At 56.4% G+C, this 15,520-nt stretch overlaps 1 protein-coding gene across 1 annotated transcript; it reads left to right on the top strand.

The window, feature by feature from the left end:
* The first annotated feature begins 6,446 nt into the window (after positions 1–6,446).
* Positions 6,447–12,246, top strand: LOC104561375 (cytochrome P450 2C20). Its single transcript, XM_062000846.1, has 9 exons — positions 6,447–6,626; positions 6,942–7,104; positions 7,565–7,714; positions 7,999–8,159; positions 8,532–8,708; positions 9,203–9,344; positions 10,313–10,500; positions 11,007–11,148; positions 11,827–12,246. Exons 1-9 carry the CDS (start codon positions 6,447–6,449, stop codon positions 12,015–12,017), a joined length of 1,494 nt encoding a protein of 497 aa, XP_061856830.1. The 3' UTR covers positions 12,018–12,246.
* Positions 12,247–15,520: the final 3,274 nt, after the last annotated feature.

Below are 15,520 nucleotides of genomic sequence, written 5' to 3'. Positions count from 1 at the left end.
TACCCCCAAGCTTTTAAAGAGCTGCTTTAGCTCTGGGCAAAGAAGCACATGTACTCTTTGGAGGCTGGTGCTGCTCTCACAGACCCAGAAAGTGAGGAGAGCCCCTGTGTTGGAACTTTCCAGCTGAGCGTGGATGTTCACTGCGAGCAGCCCTGTATTAGGTGCTGCTGCTGGGCTTTGCTCCCCCTGCCAAGGCTGCAGAGTGGGCAGACACAGCAGGGCTGCACACACTGCTCCCAGAGGAAAGGCTCCAGGGACAATCTGCTCACGTGCAGTACTGGGGTTGCTTTCTGAAAATGGGGTTCACCAGCAGCACTGCACAAGAGCCTCAGCTGAGGGGCACTGGCTGACCTTGGGGCTCTGTCTCCTCCTGGCCCCTTCAGCCTCCACACAGGCATCCAAGCAGGGGTGTTGTCTGCCCTGCTGAGGCATGGGATGACTCCAGCAGCAGGCAGGAAGGAGTTCAGGTCTTGCCTAGCACAGGTTGGGAGCAGTGCCAGAGTACCCTGCTCTGTTGGACTGACAAGGTGCAGTCTGTACTGCTCCTCTAATTGCCCAGTTAATTAACATTACAGGTAGCTGCTAAAGACTCATCATAAGACCCATTACAAGTTTACACTCTGCTTTCCCAGCCCTGTATCAAGGCCATTTAGTTGCCAGAGGCACTCCCTAAAGGCTGAGGCTGTTTGACCCACCTCTGGCTGATGATTCCTCCAGGCCTGTGATCTCTCCTTTACCCTCCCACCACACAACTTGGAGGAGTCTTATCTTCCCTTCTGATTAGATCTGAAAAGCAGGCAAGGCTAAGAGCACCAGTTATCGTGGAAGTGGCAGGGAAGAGCAGTTCTGCTAGAAAAACAAACACACTGTAAGGTATTTCCTGAAACTTCTTGGAGTGAGAAAGGAATTCAAGCAGTTCCCACCACCTGTTAACACCTCCCAATCACACAGCACTGCCAGGAGCCCATTCAACACAGCACTATCTGCTACTCAAGCAAGATGCTGTTCACTTCTTCCCTTCCAGGCACAGAAGGGCTGCTCTCCCCCTTGACAGGCCCCTAAGCAGCAGCACTGACTACCTTCCCCACCTGCTAACAGGGGATTGCTTTGATTTTTTTTTCCCCAGTTAGAATGAAGTTTCCCTGTTCTCATCCACCAGAAAATAAACATCCCACCTGCTCTTTCTTTGCTCCCAGAGCAGGGGAGGTGGGTGCACACAGAGCATCATTAGGAAGGCCCATTTGTGTAGTGGCACCCTACACACCAGATGAGCACAGCCCTCATAAGGACTTTTAAAAGCCACCTTAGCCACTGACAGAAATACAGGCAGCACACAGCAGCTTCCCAGCAGCCTAAGCCATGCCAAAGGCTCCCTCTTGACAGCAGCAGACAGTGAACACTGACCCCAGAGCAGATCAACAGAGATGGACTCAGACAAACAGCTTCTGAAAAGCTCTCACAGCCATCAGGATAGTTTAGCAAAGAAAGGCTTACAGCCAGAGTCCTGGACACACTCCTGATCAGCCCCACGTGCTCTGGAATGGGAAGCAGGAGCTGCACTGGCAGAGTCTGACAGGCACTTTATTGCAATACACTGATTTAAGGTGTTACAGGCACCTTCCTCTGCAGCACAGCAGCCACAGGCACCACGCTCAGAGCTGCCCTGGTTGCCAGAGCACCAAACCCCAGAGCACTACAGCACTCACAGCAGCTCCTGTGGGCAGAGAGCCCCCTTTAACACTCCTCCAGCCAGGCATGGGAATGCCTTAGAGGCTCAGTCTTTGGGGCAGGCTTAAACTAGCCCCCTTCCCTAGCCTGGCCATGCTCAGCAAGGCCAGCCTCAGCTCCTCCTGGAGGAAAATCACAGGTCCTTTGCTGGAGACAGAGGAGGCACCATCCCACACTGGATGCTCAGCACTCCTTTTACCCCCTGTGGAGCAACAGCAATGTTTTAGGGGAGCAGATGTATAGCCCTGAAGGTCAAGCATGGTCCAGGTGAGCTTCAACACATGAGAACAGCTCCACCACTGTGGAGGCCAAGCCTTCCACGCTAATCACAATTAAAACCCCACAAAGGCCTCTGCCTGTCTTGGCACAAGGGCTCTCTCTCAGTCTAAAGGGGCAGAAAATATCTCGTCAGGCCATTCCTGGCTCAAGGGAACTAGTCCATAGCCCAGATGTCCCCTACCCCCAGCGTGCCCCTTTGGGTGGGAGGCAGGAAGGGCAGGACACTGATTCTGTGACCCTCTGACACTTAGTGGCTGTGGGAGAGCACGTGGTGGTGCAGGAGCCCTGGGCAGAGCGGTGGCACAGCGAAGCACTGCAGTGCAGGTACACCTAGAGAGAGAGGAACAGCCCAGATGGCACTCACAGGCAGGTGAAGGATGTCCTGCTGTGGGACATTGACCCACACAGCCACCTCCTCACTCCCCCTCTACCCTGCCCCAGCACAGTGAGAGCAGGAAGAGCAAAAGCAAGAAAACCCATGGCTGGAGAGATAAAAGACGGTTTAAATTAAGGAGAGAAGGCGTGGGAAGAGTGAAACCAAAGCACAAGTGATGCAGAGGCACATCCCCCACGCTGCTCCCACGGGCAGACTGATGCCCAGCCAGCCTCTGAGCAGCAGCTCCATCAAAAGACAACATCCTCCAGTGTTTACTGCTGAGCACGGCACCATCCAGCCAGGAACCAACGTGGGCCAGCTGTGCCAGCTGTGCTGCCTCCCAGCCTCCAGCCTACCCCATGCCAACACACCTGGGGCTGAAAACAGCAGAGCAAGGAGGAAAAGCCTCACCTCCGTGCAAGCAGCTAGAACACCGGCGTGTTAGCAACGCTGTTTGAGCCACAAACCCAAAGCCACAGCACCACATGGGCTGCTCGGAAGGTAACTCCATCCCAGCCAGAGGCAGCGAGCCCAGTGCCACAGAGAAGGGGAGAGGCTGCTGTGTCCCTGCAGCCCTCTGCTGCCCCCTGCCCGGCAGCTCCCACACCTCCACCAGGCTCGGGCAGCTCTGGGACACGTCTGTTGGAGCACCACCACACTGGGACCACAGCTGGGGTCGGCTTGGAGCGTGTGTTAGTGCTCCTGGGCTCAGCCAACAGTAAAGGCACAGAGAGCTTCATGTGACTTAACACTCAGCTCATGAGATTCAGAGCCCAGCTGCTTCCCAGGTACCAAAAGCTATTTCCAAGTCATTCTGGCCAACGTATTTAAAGAATTAGCAGAGTTAGAATCATAGAATCGTTTTGGCTGGGAAAAAAGCCTGTAAGGTCAGAGTCCCAGCCCTCCCCTCACCCTGCCACAGCCACCACTGACCCCTGGCCTCAGCACCTCAGCTCTGGGATCCCTCCAGGGCTGGGCACTGCCCCAGCTCCCTGGGCAGCCTGGCACAGGGGCTCACACCCCTCTCAGGGAAACAGTTCTGCCTCAGCTCCAGCCTCAGCCTCCCCTGGGGCGACTCCAGCCCCTTTCCTCTCGTCCTTTGTTACCTGGGAGAAGAGACCATTTAATGCATTTACTGAGACACATCCCAGCGAGAAAGGAGAAGGCTGTTCAACCCACCATGACCTGGGAGATGAAGTACAGAGGTAGTTTGTAGGACAGTAAGGATTTCCACCTGCAGCCTTTGTGCCTCAAACTAATGCCAGGTGCCTGCTCCTGTCCACTCAAGCACAGCTGAGAGTGATAAGAACACCTTAGCTCCTCCCTGAGCAAATCACTTCCACACATAGAGAGGGAAGTATTCAGGAGGGTTTGCACTTGCAGCCTTTGAGCCCCAAACCAATGCCAGGTGCCTGCTCCAATCGATTCAAAGATAGCTGAAAATGATAACAGCATATTAACACCTCCCTGATTAGATTACTTGCCCACATAGAGAGGGAGGTATTCACAAGGGTCTCTGATGTGCTGTCTGTCCCTCAGCTGGAATACAGAGGCTCTGCCAGCCAGGAGGAATGCAGAAAGAGGCCCAGAGACACTTGAAAGCTGCTTTTAACCTCTTTTGCTGAGCAATGGGTCCATCCCAGGGGAACTCTGTGGGCAACTGGGGCTGCCTGGAGGGGTTGGTGCAGGTGACAGTGTTGAGAATGGTCCTGTGGGGAAGCTGAACTTGGTCATGTTGACAGGAGGATGTCTGTGATGTCTGTGTGTACTTGAAGAACAACTCTATGTGAACACAAACAACCCTGGGGGGGGTCTATATCCACCCAGCAGCACCTGTGCTGAGGGCAGCTTCAGGTAAGGACCCTTTCCTAGCTTCCACACACACACACTGGCAGCTGTGTTGGATGATGCAGAGATGGGAGCTGAGTGAGGCGAGCCTGAGATTCATGGGAATGAAATGCTGATAGGAAACAAGCAAGCCTCTGTCTCCCAAATCTCCCCCTCATCCTCTTGAAGGTACTCCCAGTGCCATGGATTTTGCCCAAAGTATGCTGCAAACTTAAGCCCTCCTTCCCAGGAAGGATGGGGAAGGTGGTAAATTAAGGGCATGAAAGCTGGCAGCAGAGATCACTGGAGCAGAGCAAAGTCCCATGAACTCTGCTTTCACCTGTTCCATGACCTTCCATGAGCCGCCCTGGCACCATCAGCCCTGATGCAGGAGCCCAGGCCAGCAGACTGACAACTAGCACAACCTTCCTGGAAATCCATTTTTTTTTCTGCCAAAGTATCAAAAACGGGCCTTTGGGAAGCAAAATGAGATTTAAAAACATCAACCAGCAAGGTATTGCACCCATGGGAGAGCGAGGATGGCTTAAAGACTTGTAGGGAAGCTGCAGAAGCTTTTGCAAGGACCTTCCCCAGCACCTCTGAGCAAAGGGGAAACTCACATCACCACCCCAGCAAACCCAGCACACTCCAGCTCAGCCCCTGGCTCACCCAGCCCCTCACTAACTCTCACCCCCACGATCCTTGCAGCACCTTCTGCTCAGCTGGATGGGGTCTGTCTGCTTGCAGAAGTGTCTCAGCTCAGGAGAGATAAAGGGCTGTGTCCAGGCTGAGCACAGGGTCCTCTCTACCTGCCCATACCCCACAGGTATGCAGCCCCAGAGGAAGCCTCCAGCTCCTTGTGAAGGCCTCACACCGTACCAGCCATGCTCTGTAGCCCCCAGAGCACCTTCCAAGGCAGCAGCTGCTCGTATCAGAGTCAGACATCAGTGATGTGGGAGCTGGCAGGCTGAGCAGCCTTCAGTCACGGTGAGGGCCAGAGCTCATTGCCCAGTTGACCAACCCATACCCTCTCACAAGTGCAGCTCTGTCTCACCTTAGGAAGCCATTCCCCAGAGACCCTCTCCAGCTCCTGACTTCTCTCACCCTTTCTCTCCTTCAGGATACCCTGAAGAGGTCAGAGTTCCAAGGTGTATTCCCTTTTTCGTATGTCTTTATCTTATCTGCCCCAGCAAGTCCTTTCTTGTTTACTGGGACGCCTGGAGACCTTTCTGCCCTTGCAGATAGATATTCTGTACTTTCCTAGACTCACACAGTCATTTCAGTTGGACAAGACCTTTAAGCTCCTGGAGTCCAAACACTAACTCAACGCTGCCCAGCCCATCACTGACCTCAGCACCTCAGCTGTGGGGTCCCTGCAGGGCTGGGCACTGCCCCAGCTCCCTGGGCAGCCTGGCACAGGGGCTGACACCCCTCTCAGGGAAACAGTTCTGCCTCAGCTCCAGCCTCAACCTCCCCTGGGGCAACTCCAGCTCCTTTCCTCTTCTCCTATGGCTTGTTATTTGGGAGAAGAGATCAACACCCCTGGCCACAGGCTCCTGTCTCCTCTCAGCCTCCTCTTCTCCAGGCTCAACATCCCCATTCCCTCAGCCCCTTCCCCAGCTCTGTGCCCGGCTCTGGCCACGCTGCAGCCCCTCAGTGTCCCTGTGGCAGTGAGTGAGGGGCTCAGCACTGAACAGGGGACAGCACAGGGGGGACAAGACCTCTCCTGTTAGGCCACACAGCCCCAGGGAAAGACACCGAGGCAAGTGCTGTGCACGGAAGAGAACGTGTCAGTTCATCCTCTGGCACATCACGCAGTGTGACCTCCCCTGCCAGTGTCAGGAGGAGTTCAGGAAGGAGCAGGGATGGCTCACCCCGCTGACAGCTTGTCCAGTCAGCACCTGGAAGATGCTGGCATGACAGCGCGCTTCTGGGAGCACCTCACAGCAGTGTGGCCCAGACGTGATCCCCTCAGCCACCAGCCGCAGGTCAAACGAGTTTTATGAGCACGTCACAGTTTTCTTAAACTCTGTTCACCCCAGTGGTTGTTTGAGATCAGGTGTATTTACAATGAGAGATAAATACCCACACAAGTTTCATAACACGGGGCAGTCTAACAAATCATTGACTAAGAAGATTGACTGACTCAGCCATGTGTTAGAAAACCTGGTGTTGAGCCAACGCAGCTCTCCGGTATATAAGCTCGGGCTCTGGCAGCTCCTGAGCCACAGGGACAATGGAGCTCCTGGGAGCAGCCAGTGTTGTCCTCCTGGTTTGTGTTCTCGGCCTCCTCTCCTTCACAGCATGGAGAGGGAGGGCTGCCAAAGGCAAGATGCCGCCAGGACCGGCCCCGCTTCCCGTCATCGGTAACTTGTTGCAGGTGAAACCAAAGAACATGGCCAAAACCCTCGAGAAGGTAAAGCCGCCTGCTTTCCTCCCTCGTACTCTCTCCTGCGGGCAAGAAACGTGTGGGACCTGTGTGTGGGGACGCCCTGGGGCTGCAGCTCCATGAAAGGCAAGCCCCGAGGGGCAGGAAAGTCACGATCTCAGCTGCTCCCCAGCTGTCTGTGCTGGTGCCGCTGCGGTTCGGGGCTGGAGAGCTGGGACCCTGTCCTCAGCTTCACGACAGCACCAGAGCTCGCTGGCTGCTGGGCTGGGAGGCAGCGCCAAGGCCCGCTGGCAGCCCTCCTGCCTGCTCCAGCACCGCGTGGTCTCTCTTGTGCCCCGGCAGCTGAGTGAGGAGTACGGCCCCGTGTTCACCGTGCAGCTGGGCTCCGACCCCGTGGTGGTGCTGCACGGCCGCGACGCGGTGAAAGAGGCCTTGGTGGACCGTGCCGACGAGTTTGCGCGCAGGGGCACCATGCCGGTGGGAGACAGGGCCAACAACGGGCTGGGTACGTTTGCTGACCGCGCTGCTGCGGGGAAGGGAAGGGCTGAGGGTGTGCTTGGCACGCTGGGGCCGGGTGTGCCACCCACGAGGGAGGGCTGTGCGGAGCGAGTGGGAGAAGGGGAGGCAGAGAGGGCTGGAACCGCTGGCTGCCAGCACGCGGAGGGGAGCACAAAAGCAGACGCGGACGGCTCTCGGCCATGGGCGGTGAAAGGACGGGTGGCAACAGCCACCAGCTGCAGCGAGGGACGTGCCGTGTGGCTGTGAGGGACGGGCTGCTCACCAGGAGCTGAGGTGTGCGGTGGAGAAGGCCAAAAGCAGACCCCTGCACCACGGGCTCTCCACAGTGCTCTCTGACACTACCGTGTCGGTGCTCTCCCAGGGACAGGACCCACTTGTGACCCTGAGCCTCCGCTCCCCTCACGCCCAGCGTGCCCAGGCCTCTCCTCTTCCTCCTTCCTCTGCAGGGATTATCTTCAGCAACAACAAGGAGTGGGTGGACGTGCGGCGCTTCGCTCTCACCACCCTGCGCAACTTCGGCATGGGGAAGCGGAGCATTGAGGAGAGGATCATGGAGGAAGCCGAGCACTTGCTGGAGGAGATCAACAAGACCAAGGGTACGGTCCGTTTTTAACACAGCCTGTGCTTGCCAAAAAGCAGAGAGGGCTGCAGATCAGGAGCCCACGCTGCCAGCACAGAGCTGAAGGCGCCGGGTGTCCGCGGCAGCCACCCAGCACCGCGAAGCAGGAAACAGCCCGGTGCCCTGTTCCTTTCGGAGGACCCTTCTGTGCCACCTAGAGACTGGGATCTCGCATTCCCACCAGCCACAACTCGGGTTACCCACGGCAGCCATCGCTCTGGGAGGCTTTTCTCACGGTCTGTAACTTCTCTGACACCACAGGAACCCCTTTTGACCCGACCTTCCTGCTGAGCTGCTGCGTCTCCAACGTCATATGCGCCGTCGTCTTTGGCAAACGATACGACTACAAAGACAACAAGTTCCTGGGCCTGATGAACAACATGAACAACATCTTTGAGATGATGAACTCCCTCTGGGGACAGGTACATTCAGTCTGGGAATGTCTTCCCAGGGGAGGAGAAGGGCCCCCCCCCCCCCAGCAAAATCCCACTCCAGTCCTCTGCCTAGGACCCCCTGCATGCTCTGCTGCACAGGAGCCATTTCACTCAAGAGCAAAGCATCTCCAGCAAAGGAGGTGGCTCCCAGCTCAGTGCAGCTTCCCCTTAGTCCTGAACACCCTTTCTTTCCACCTCTAAGGTTTCTACTACTACTAAACAAGCCCCTGGGGCCCTGTCAGGCTGCCCAGCCTCACAGCCCTTTCTGCTTGGCTCACCTGTGACCTCCTACGCTTTTGGCTGATATCACAGAGTGGGGCAATGGTCATGCGAGGGACCTTCCTGTTTCTGTCCTTCCAGCTCTACCAGATGTTCTCAAAGATTCTGGTCTACTTGCCTGGCCCCCACAACAATATATTTGACGAATTTAATGCTCTAAAAGCCTTTGTGGCAGAGGAGATGAAGACACACCAAGCCTCCCTGGACCCCAGCTCACCCCAGGACTTCATCGACTGCTTCCTCATCAAAATGCAGGAGGTAAGGAGACAGCATGCAGCCCCAGCTCACCCACAAACACACCTACACTCAACCCCTGCCCTCTCCTAAGGAACACAGACACTGGGATGATCCCTTCCTAGGTAGCTGGGCTGAGCAGTGGCCAGAGGGCGTACGTTCCTTGTGCTGGAGCTTACAGCTCTGTGTCTGCACACTCACCAGATACTACCTGCAGCTGCTTGGACAGCAAGACCTTCACCTGCTCTCACTGCAACAAACACAGGCACACATTTGCAGGCCAGTCTTGTGGTCCTTTGGCTGGAAAGCAGCAAGGGCAGACAGGCAGCTATGTCCTGTTTGGTGCACAGCTTGAAAGAAGGTGGCACTTGGGTTGAGCTCACTGCACAAGGACAGCACTGCAACACCCCAGGTGGCTGCTACACCTTAGCAGAGAAGTGCAATGGCTCTAGGTTGAAGAGGGAGGCTTGGGAAGACACCAAAAAGGGCCCCTGTTCTCAGCCCAGCCTTTTCCCTAGGAGAAAGATCAGCCCAATTCCAGTTTCCACACGGAGAACCTGATAACCACCACCTTCGACTTGTTCATTGCTGGTACTGAGACAACCAGCACCACCATAAGATACGGACTTCTGCTGCTTCTCAAACACCCACGTGTACAAGGTACCAGTCTGTGACATCTTCCCCTGCAACTGTTCCCTGGGCTGGGTGTGTGCCTAAGGCTGCATCCTTCTCCCAACTTTTCTCCTCTGACTCTCTCCTGCTGTACCCAAACGGGCCAAGTCCTTGCAGCGTCATTCCCCAGGGAGGCCGTTGGACGTCCCACAGCTTCACTGCCAGCAGCACCAGCTGCACTCCCCTCACAGCCAAGGACTTGGCTGGGCTCACATCTTTATCTGCCAGTACTCCTCTTTAGCCAGATCACCAGAAGGACATTCTTTGCATGGGCCACAGTGGAGCTGTGATCTAGTCAACACCAACATCATCATCCTGCCATGTCAGATTTAGCTTGGAAAAGACCTTTAAAATCATTAAGGTCGACCTTTAACCCAGCACTGTCACGCCCACCACTAAACTGTGTCCCTGTGCTCGGCAGTATCTGCAGGGCTGGGCACTCCCCCAGCTCCCTGGGCAGCCTGGCACAGTGTCTAAAAACCCTCTCAGCAAAGACGTTTTTCCAAATCTCCAATCTCAACCTCCCTTGGGCAACTTAAGGCTGTTCCCTCTTGTCCTACCACTTGTTATTTGAGAGCAGAGGACAACTCCCCTGGCCACAGCCTCCTGCCAGGGAGTGTCAGAGAGTGCTGCTGTCTCCTCTCAGCCTCCTCTTCCCCAGGATGAACACCCCCATTCCCTCAGCCCCTCCCCAGCACCCTTGTGCTCCAGCCCCTTCCCCAGCTCTGTGCCCGGCTCTGGCCACGCTGCAGCCCCTCAGTGTCCCTGTGGCAGTGAGTGAGGGGCCCAGCACTGACACAGCCCTGGAGCTGCAGCCTCCCCAGGGCCCAGCACAGGGGACAATCCCTGCTCCTGCTGCCACACACCAGGATGCTGTTTGTTGACAGCTTAGGGAAACCCGTCTAGGAAGGTTTGGTTTTAATGACCCATTTTATGACGTGTGCCTCTCCTGGCAGAGAAAGTCCAAGAGGAGATTGACAGGGTGGTGGGACCGTCCCGCAGGCCCTGCGTGGCCGACAGGAGCCAGCTGCCCTACACGGATGCCGTGGTGCACGAGATCCAGCGCTTCATCGCCCTCGTGCCCCTGGCTCTGCCTCACACCGTGGCCAAAGACACCCCCTTCAGACAGTACGTCATTCCCAAGGTCAGTGGGAGAGCTCCCCCAAGCTCAACAAGAAGGTGGCAGCACCTTGGCTCTCAGTTACAAGCCAGAAATGCTGTGGCCTGACCCTGTTTTATCCCCAGGCTCCTGTAGCTCACTTGCAAGCCCTCGGCAGTGGAACACCAGCTCTGCCCAAAGCTTTTGCTCCCTTGTGTGCTTTTGCTCTTCAGGGCTTGCAGACAAGAAGAAACACAGCGTGTCTGCAAGTTCGTTAGTGTGAAACACTAAGAAAGAGGAAGGATTGGGGTGGGGTGTCCCAGGATGAGAAGAGCAAGGTGAAGAGAAATGGTCTGAAAGTGAGAGGGAGCACTCAGGAAGAGCAGCCAAGGGCTGCTGCTGTGACACGTAGCAGTGTGTTCCTAAAGCTGTCTCCCCAAAGCGAAACCAAAGGAACCGGTGGGGCTGTGCTGGGAGGCTCAGCAGGCAGTCAGGTTAAGAGGTCTAACACCTCCCCTTCACGTGCTGCTCTTCTCCTTGTGTTACCTCAGGGCACCACAATCTACCCCTTGCTCAGTTCTGTCCTCCACGACAGTAAAGAGTTTCCAAACCCCCTTGAGTTCGACCCCGGACATTTCTTGAATGAGAATGGCACCTTTAAGAAGAGCGAGTTCTTCATGCCCTTCTCAGCAGGTAAAGCACAGACTTTCTTCCTCCCTGTCAGCCTCCTCCTCTGGGGACCACCCTGCCTTTCCCTGTAACACAAACTCCCTCTTCTCAGCATGGTCCCATTTGGGCTTCCTTGGAGCCCAGTGGATAACTCCTCCCTGCTGCTCCCTTCCCCAGCTGCATCTCCCACCTTGTCCAAGCCTGGTGGCTTCTCAAACCTCCTAGTAGGAGTTGCTGATGTAACCACATCAGTGGGACCCCCTGATGCTTCCTAAAATACCTCCCATCTTCCCAGGCACCCACCAAAGTAATCCTTCTTAGAACCATAGAATGGTAGGGTTGGAGGGGACCTTTAGAGATCATCTAGTCCAACCCCCCTGCAGAAGCAGGTCACCACCTTGTCTTTCTGTGCCAGCTCCCACTTTTCCCCAGCACCTCTGAAGTACTTCCCAAGCCACTCACCTACCCACAGCCCCAGCCCCTGTCTCCCCCATCCTTTGCCTCCTGTCATGCTGCCTCCACGGTCAAGACTCCTCCTTCTCCCGTTCTTCCTTCACACACACAACCAGACAGCCCAGGGTCCTTCTCCTGCCAATGCCCCCAGGGACCCTGCCAGCCGCCTCGCTGCCGCGCTGTGTCTGGTGAATGAGGCTGTGCTGAGCAATGCATCTGCAATGCACTACTTGCTGTTCTCCCTGCCAGGGAAGCGGATATGCCCCGGGGAGGGCCTGGCACGCATGGAGATATTCTTAGTCATCGCCACCATCCTGCAGAACTTCACCCTGAAGCCTGTCGTCGACTCCCAGGAACTCGACGTAACCCCGACACTGAGTGGGACAGGCAACGTACCTCCTGCCTACCAGCTCCGCGCCCTGCCCCGCTGGGAAGGATAAACCTCCCTCCCTGGTGGCCTGAGATCTCCTACACCTTTACTTACAAAGCCCTTACTTAAACCCACCAGCAGCAGCATTGATGTGCACGGAGTGGACATCTCCAAAGCCTCCCAGGGGTGCTTGAGGCCCAGGGTGCCATTCAGCCTGGTGCTGCACACAGTGGCACGGGCTGGCTGGGTGCAGTGGCTCCAGCAAACAGCTCATCTTCTCACAAACATCCCTCACAGGGCTGCCCCTCACCTGCTTTCCCCACAGCACGTGTCCTCCCCGGAGCAGCAGGCTTTGCTGAGGGACAGTGCCGCCTGTGTGTACCTCAGTGACCCAATAAAGAGAAAAGCTCTCTCTCTGAGGGTCTGAGCTGTTTCCTTCGGCTTGGGGCAGCGTCCCTGCTGCAGGGGCTGAGGCCACAGCCCTGTGGGAAGGGCTGTCCCTCGTCCCTCCAGTGCCAGCCCGCTGCTGGGAGGAAGGAGGGTTCGCTCCCAGCTGCTCTGTGCATTGCAGCAGTTCCCATCTCCCAGCACAGGAAATCTCCTCCACAAGGGTTGGCTGCAGGACACAGGGAACAAGCCTCCTCTTTGCTCCAGCTGCCCTAAGGCCAGACAATGGCTCCAGGGCAGACAAGCCGGGGCCCATGCTAAAATCCAAGCACTTGTCTGCAACTGCTGGTTGCACCGTAAGGAAACACAGAGCTAACGGAGGGGCCTACCTGGCTGATCTGCTCAGGGCAGAGAACGGGGCAGTTCTCCTGGGGAGCTCTTCATCCAAGAGCAGAGCAGCCCCATGGCCTCACCTCTCCGCACTCTGACCTCCCTCCCCACCCCTTCCAGCCAAACACGGCCCGAGGGGCTCGGCCCTTGGGCTCCTACTCACCGTTGGGCCTGTGAACGATGCTGGGGGCCAGCGCTCCTCTGAGGGCAAGGTCCTCTTGCTGCTGAAAACCCCACTGCCACCCTGAACAGAGGAAGAGAGGATGGCATGTGTCAGGGGCTGACTCGGGCTGGCTGGCTGGGGCCTGGCACACCCCTGGGGCCTCGGCTTCTCCTCTGCCCGCCCCACGGCGAGGAAAACCGCTTCTGCCTCAGGCCTCGGCCACGGCAGCCCGAGGGGAACCCCGCTGTCGCTTCCCAAGGCTCACGCCTCGTCTGCCAGAGCACATTTGCTGGGAAAGGCCAGCTCCAAGGGCAGGGTTTCTGCTGGTGCTGAGCCCAAGGAGCCTGCGGGGCCTGAGGGAACGTCAGCACAGGCACCTCGCACCAGCCGGGCCTCCTGTCCGCGAGCGGCGAGGCCTCTCCTGGCTGACGGGATGTGCCCCCCTCACAGCAGCTCACGGGACAGTCCGTGGGCGCTGTCTGGAAAACAAATCCCAGAGAAAACGAGGCCCAGCCCTGCAGCACAGCCCCGGCGGCAGGCAGCGTGGCACGAGACACGACGGGAACACGGCAGCTGAATGGCCGTGGAGAGACAGGCCGCAGGACATCTTTACACACGCACCAGAGAGACCCTGCACGCTGCAAGAACCCACCTCACTGCAGCTGCAATTGTGCTTCTCTAGCAGCTGTGACTCCAGCTCACAGCCCACCTTCTATTTCACCTCTTGCTTCCCACCAGCTTCACTTGGGCTGTGTTAACTTCTACTCTTCCCCCATGGCTGCGTACAGTAACTGTGTGACTGAAGGCCTCTGCCCCTCACCTGGGGATATGCTGGGGAAAGAACGCAGCCATGAACCTTAGCAAGCAGGGTGGCCGGCAGGCAGGAGCCAGAGTGAGGAAGAGAAGCACCTGAGGCCGGCTAGCTCCTCAACAGCTTGCTGCCACAGTGAGAGTGCCAGACACAACGCTGCACTGAGGCACATCTATCCTGCCGTCCTTTGCACAGAAGTGTCACATCCCAGGGTCTTGGGCAGCTGCTGCTGAAGGCCATAGCCTGTGGTGTAGTAAAGGAGCCTCCTCCTTACAAGTTCTACCTATTGACAGATTCACAGACCCCTCATGTTTAATGGCTGCAGAGCTGCATCTCAGCCCACCGAGGCGCGAGCGTGGGGCACGAAACGCAATGCTGCAGCCCTCTGGCCGGCCAACTTGTTCCTCTGCCCCACTCCCTTGGTTGTAAAAGCCAAGACAAAGCTAAAGGCTCAAGGGAAAGTCGCTTGCAACAGAGGGTGAATCCCACCAGGTGTCAGCAGGAGACACGAGTAACAGTTGGCAGAACAAGGGCTGCATTCAGAAGGCTCCTGCCCCCGAGGGAGCGGCAAACGCGTGTGTACGACACAACGTGCAACTGAGTCCACAGCCTTTAATGAACACACAGGTACAGCGGCATTGCCCCACACCCTCCCCTCTCCCCCCCTTCAAAAAACTGGTTTAGTCAGAGAAATGGAAAACCACACAAAGACCAGAATACACAGACACACCTTAGAGGGGCTGACATTGGCTTCTAAGGGCAACTGCCACACGTTGGGCGTGATGGGCTCTCAAAAGCCCAGTCAGCACAGCAGAAATATCCTACAGAGCAGTGGTTGGAATGCACAGTACGACAGCTGTGAGCACACTGCCACAGGAGACACCTGTGTGAATGCCAACGGGTGTAGCAGAACCACCAGACCACACTGCAAGCACCGGCAGCAACCCAGGCTGGGCAGGATGGGAGATGACCAGGACACGGAACGGAGATGTTGAAGTACACACGAAGCTCCTACAGTCACTTGTAACTCCAGAGCCACTGGACACAGCCAGGAAACCAGAACCACTCCTTGCCACCTGAAACTCTCCTGCTGCTTCACAGGAATCGGTGCCAGGCTTTCCTTTCCTGACCTGAGTCAGGACTTTGCTTGAGCGGAGGCAAGGAAGGACAAAGGCAGCCCCCATCTCGCAGAGCTCAGTCCCCCACACCTGCACGGCCAAACAGCTCGAGATCAGAGCTTGAGATCTTGCCTCTCAAAAGGCCACAACGTTTGAAAAGGGGAACAGAAGGGAGCTACAAAACCAAACCAGAAACAACAAGGTTTTATCCAGCCTGCAGTAAGGGTCTGGTCAGTGGTACAGTATTGTTCATGCCATGCTTATTAAGGCTTTGACTACTGGTCTCCCACATGCACGTGTTATATACATCTATTCCTCTGTGTGTATAAACCACTTTCTTGCTCTAAGCAAGAAAATATTTGCATGCATTTGCTTCCCCTAGTATTCACAAAACTCAGGCCATGTTGTGTTGAAGGGCTTCTGGGGAGGGCTGGGGCTGTCTGTCCTCCCCCTGCAAATGCCCTCGCTGCCAGGAACATCCCTCGTGCCCGACACTGGCCTTGGCCCCACAGTCACAGCCCAGAGGGGATGTGTCACTCTGGAGCCTGACAGTACATTGGTTCTGTAAACATAGTAATCCTTGGATTACAAATACTTTATTAAAGCTAACATACCTCAGCTTTTAAATCCCAACTGCCCACGAGTGCCTTAATGAAACGTCACTCAGAACAAAGTCTTGTTTGGGTTTTTTTCCTCTTTTTTCT

This window comes from Colius striatus, chromosome 8 (genome assembly GCF_028858725.1).
Source record: "Colius striatus isolate bColStr4 chromosome 8, bColStr4.1.hap1, whole genome shotgun sequence".
NCBI lineage: Eukaryota > Metazoa > Chordata > Aves > Coliiformes > Coliidae > Colius > Colius striatus.
This window is presented reverse-complemented; position numbering and strand designations above follow the sequence as displayed.

Excerpts from the sequence above, each read along its gene's own strand:
- LOC104561375 (XM_062000846.1), top strand. The coding sequence starts at position 6,447 with ATGGAGCTCCTGGGAGCAGCCAGTGTTGTCCTCCTGGTTTGTGTTCTC. Across the intron at positions 7,715-7,998 it reads GGAGATCAACAAGACCAAGG|GAACCCCTTTTGACCCGACC; the intron begins GTACGGTCCGTT and ends CTGACACCACAG. Across the intron at positions 9,345-10,312 it reads CAAACACCCACGTGTACAAG|AGAAAGTCCAAGAGGAGATT; the intron begins GTACCAGTCTGT and ends CTCTCCTGGCAG.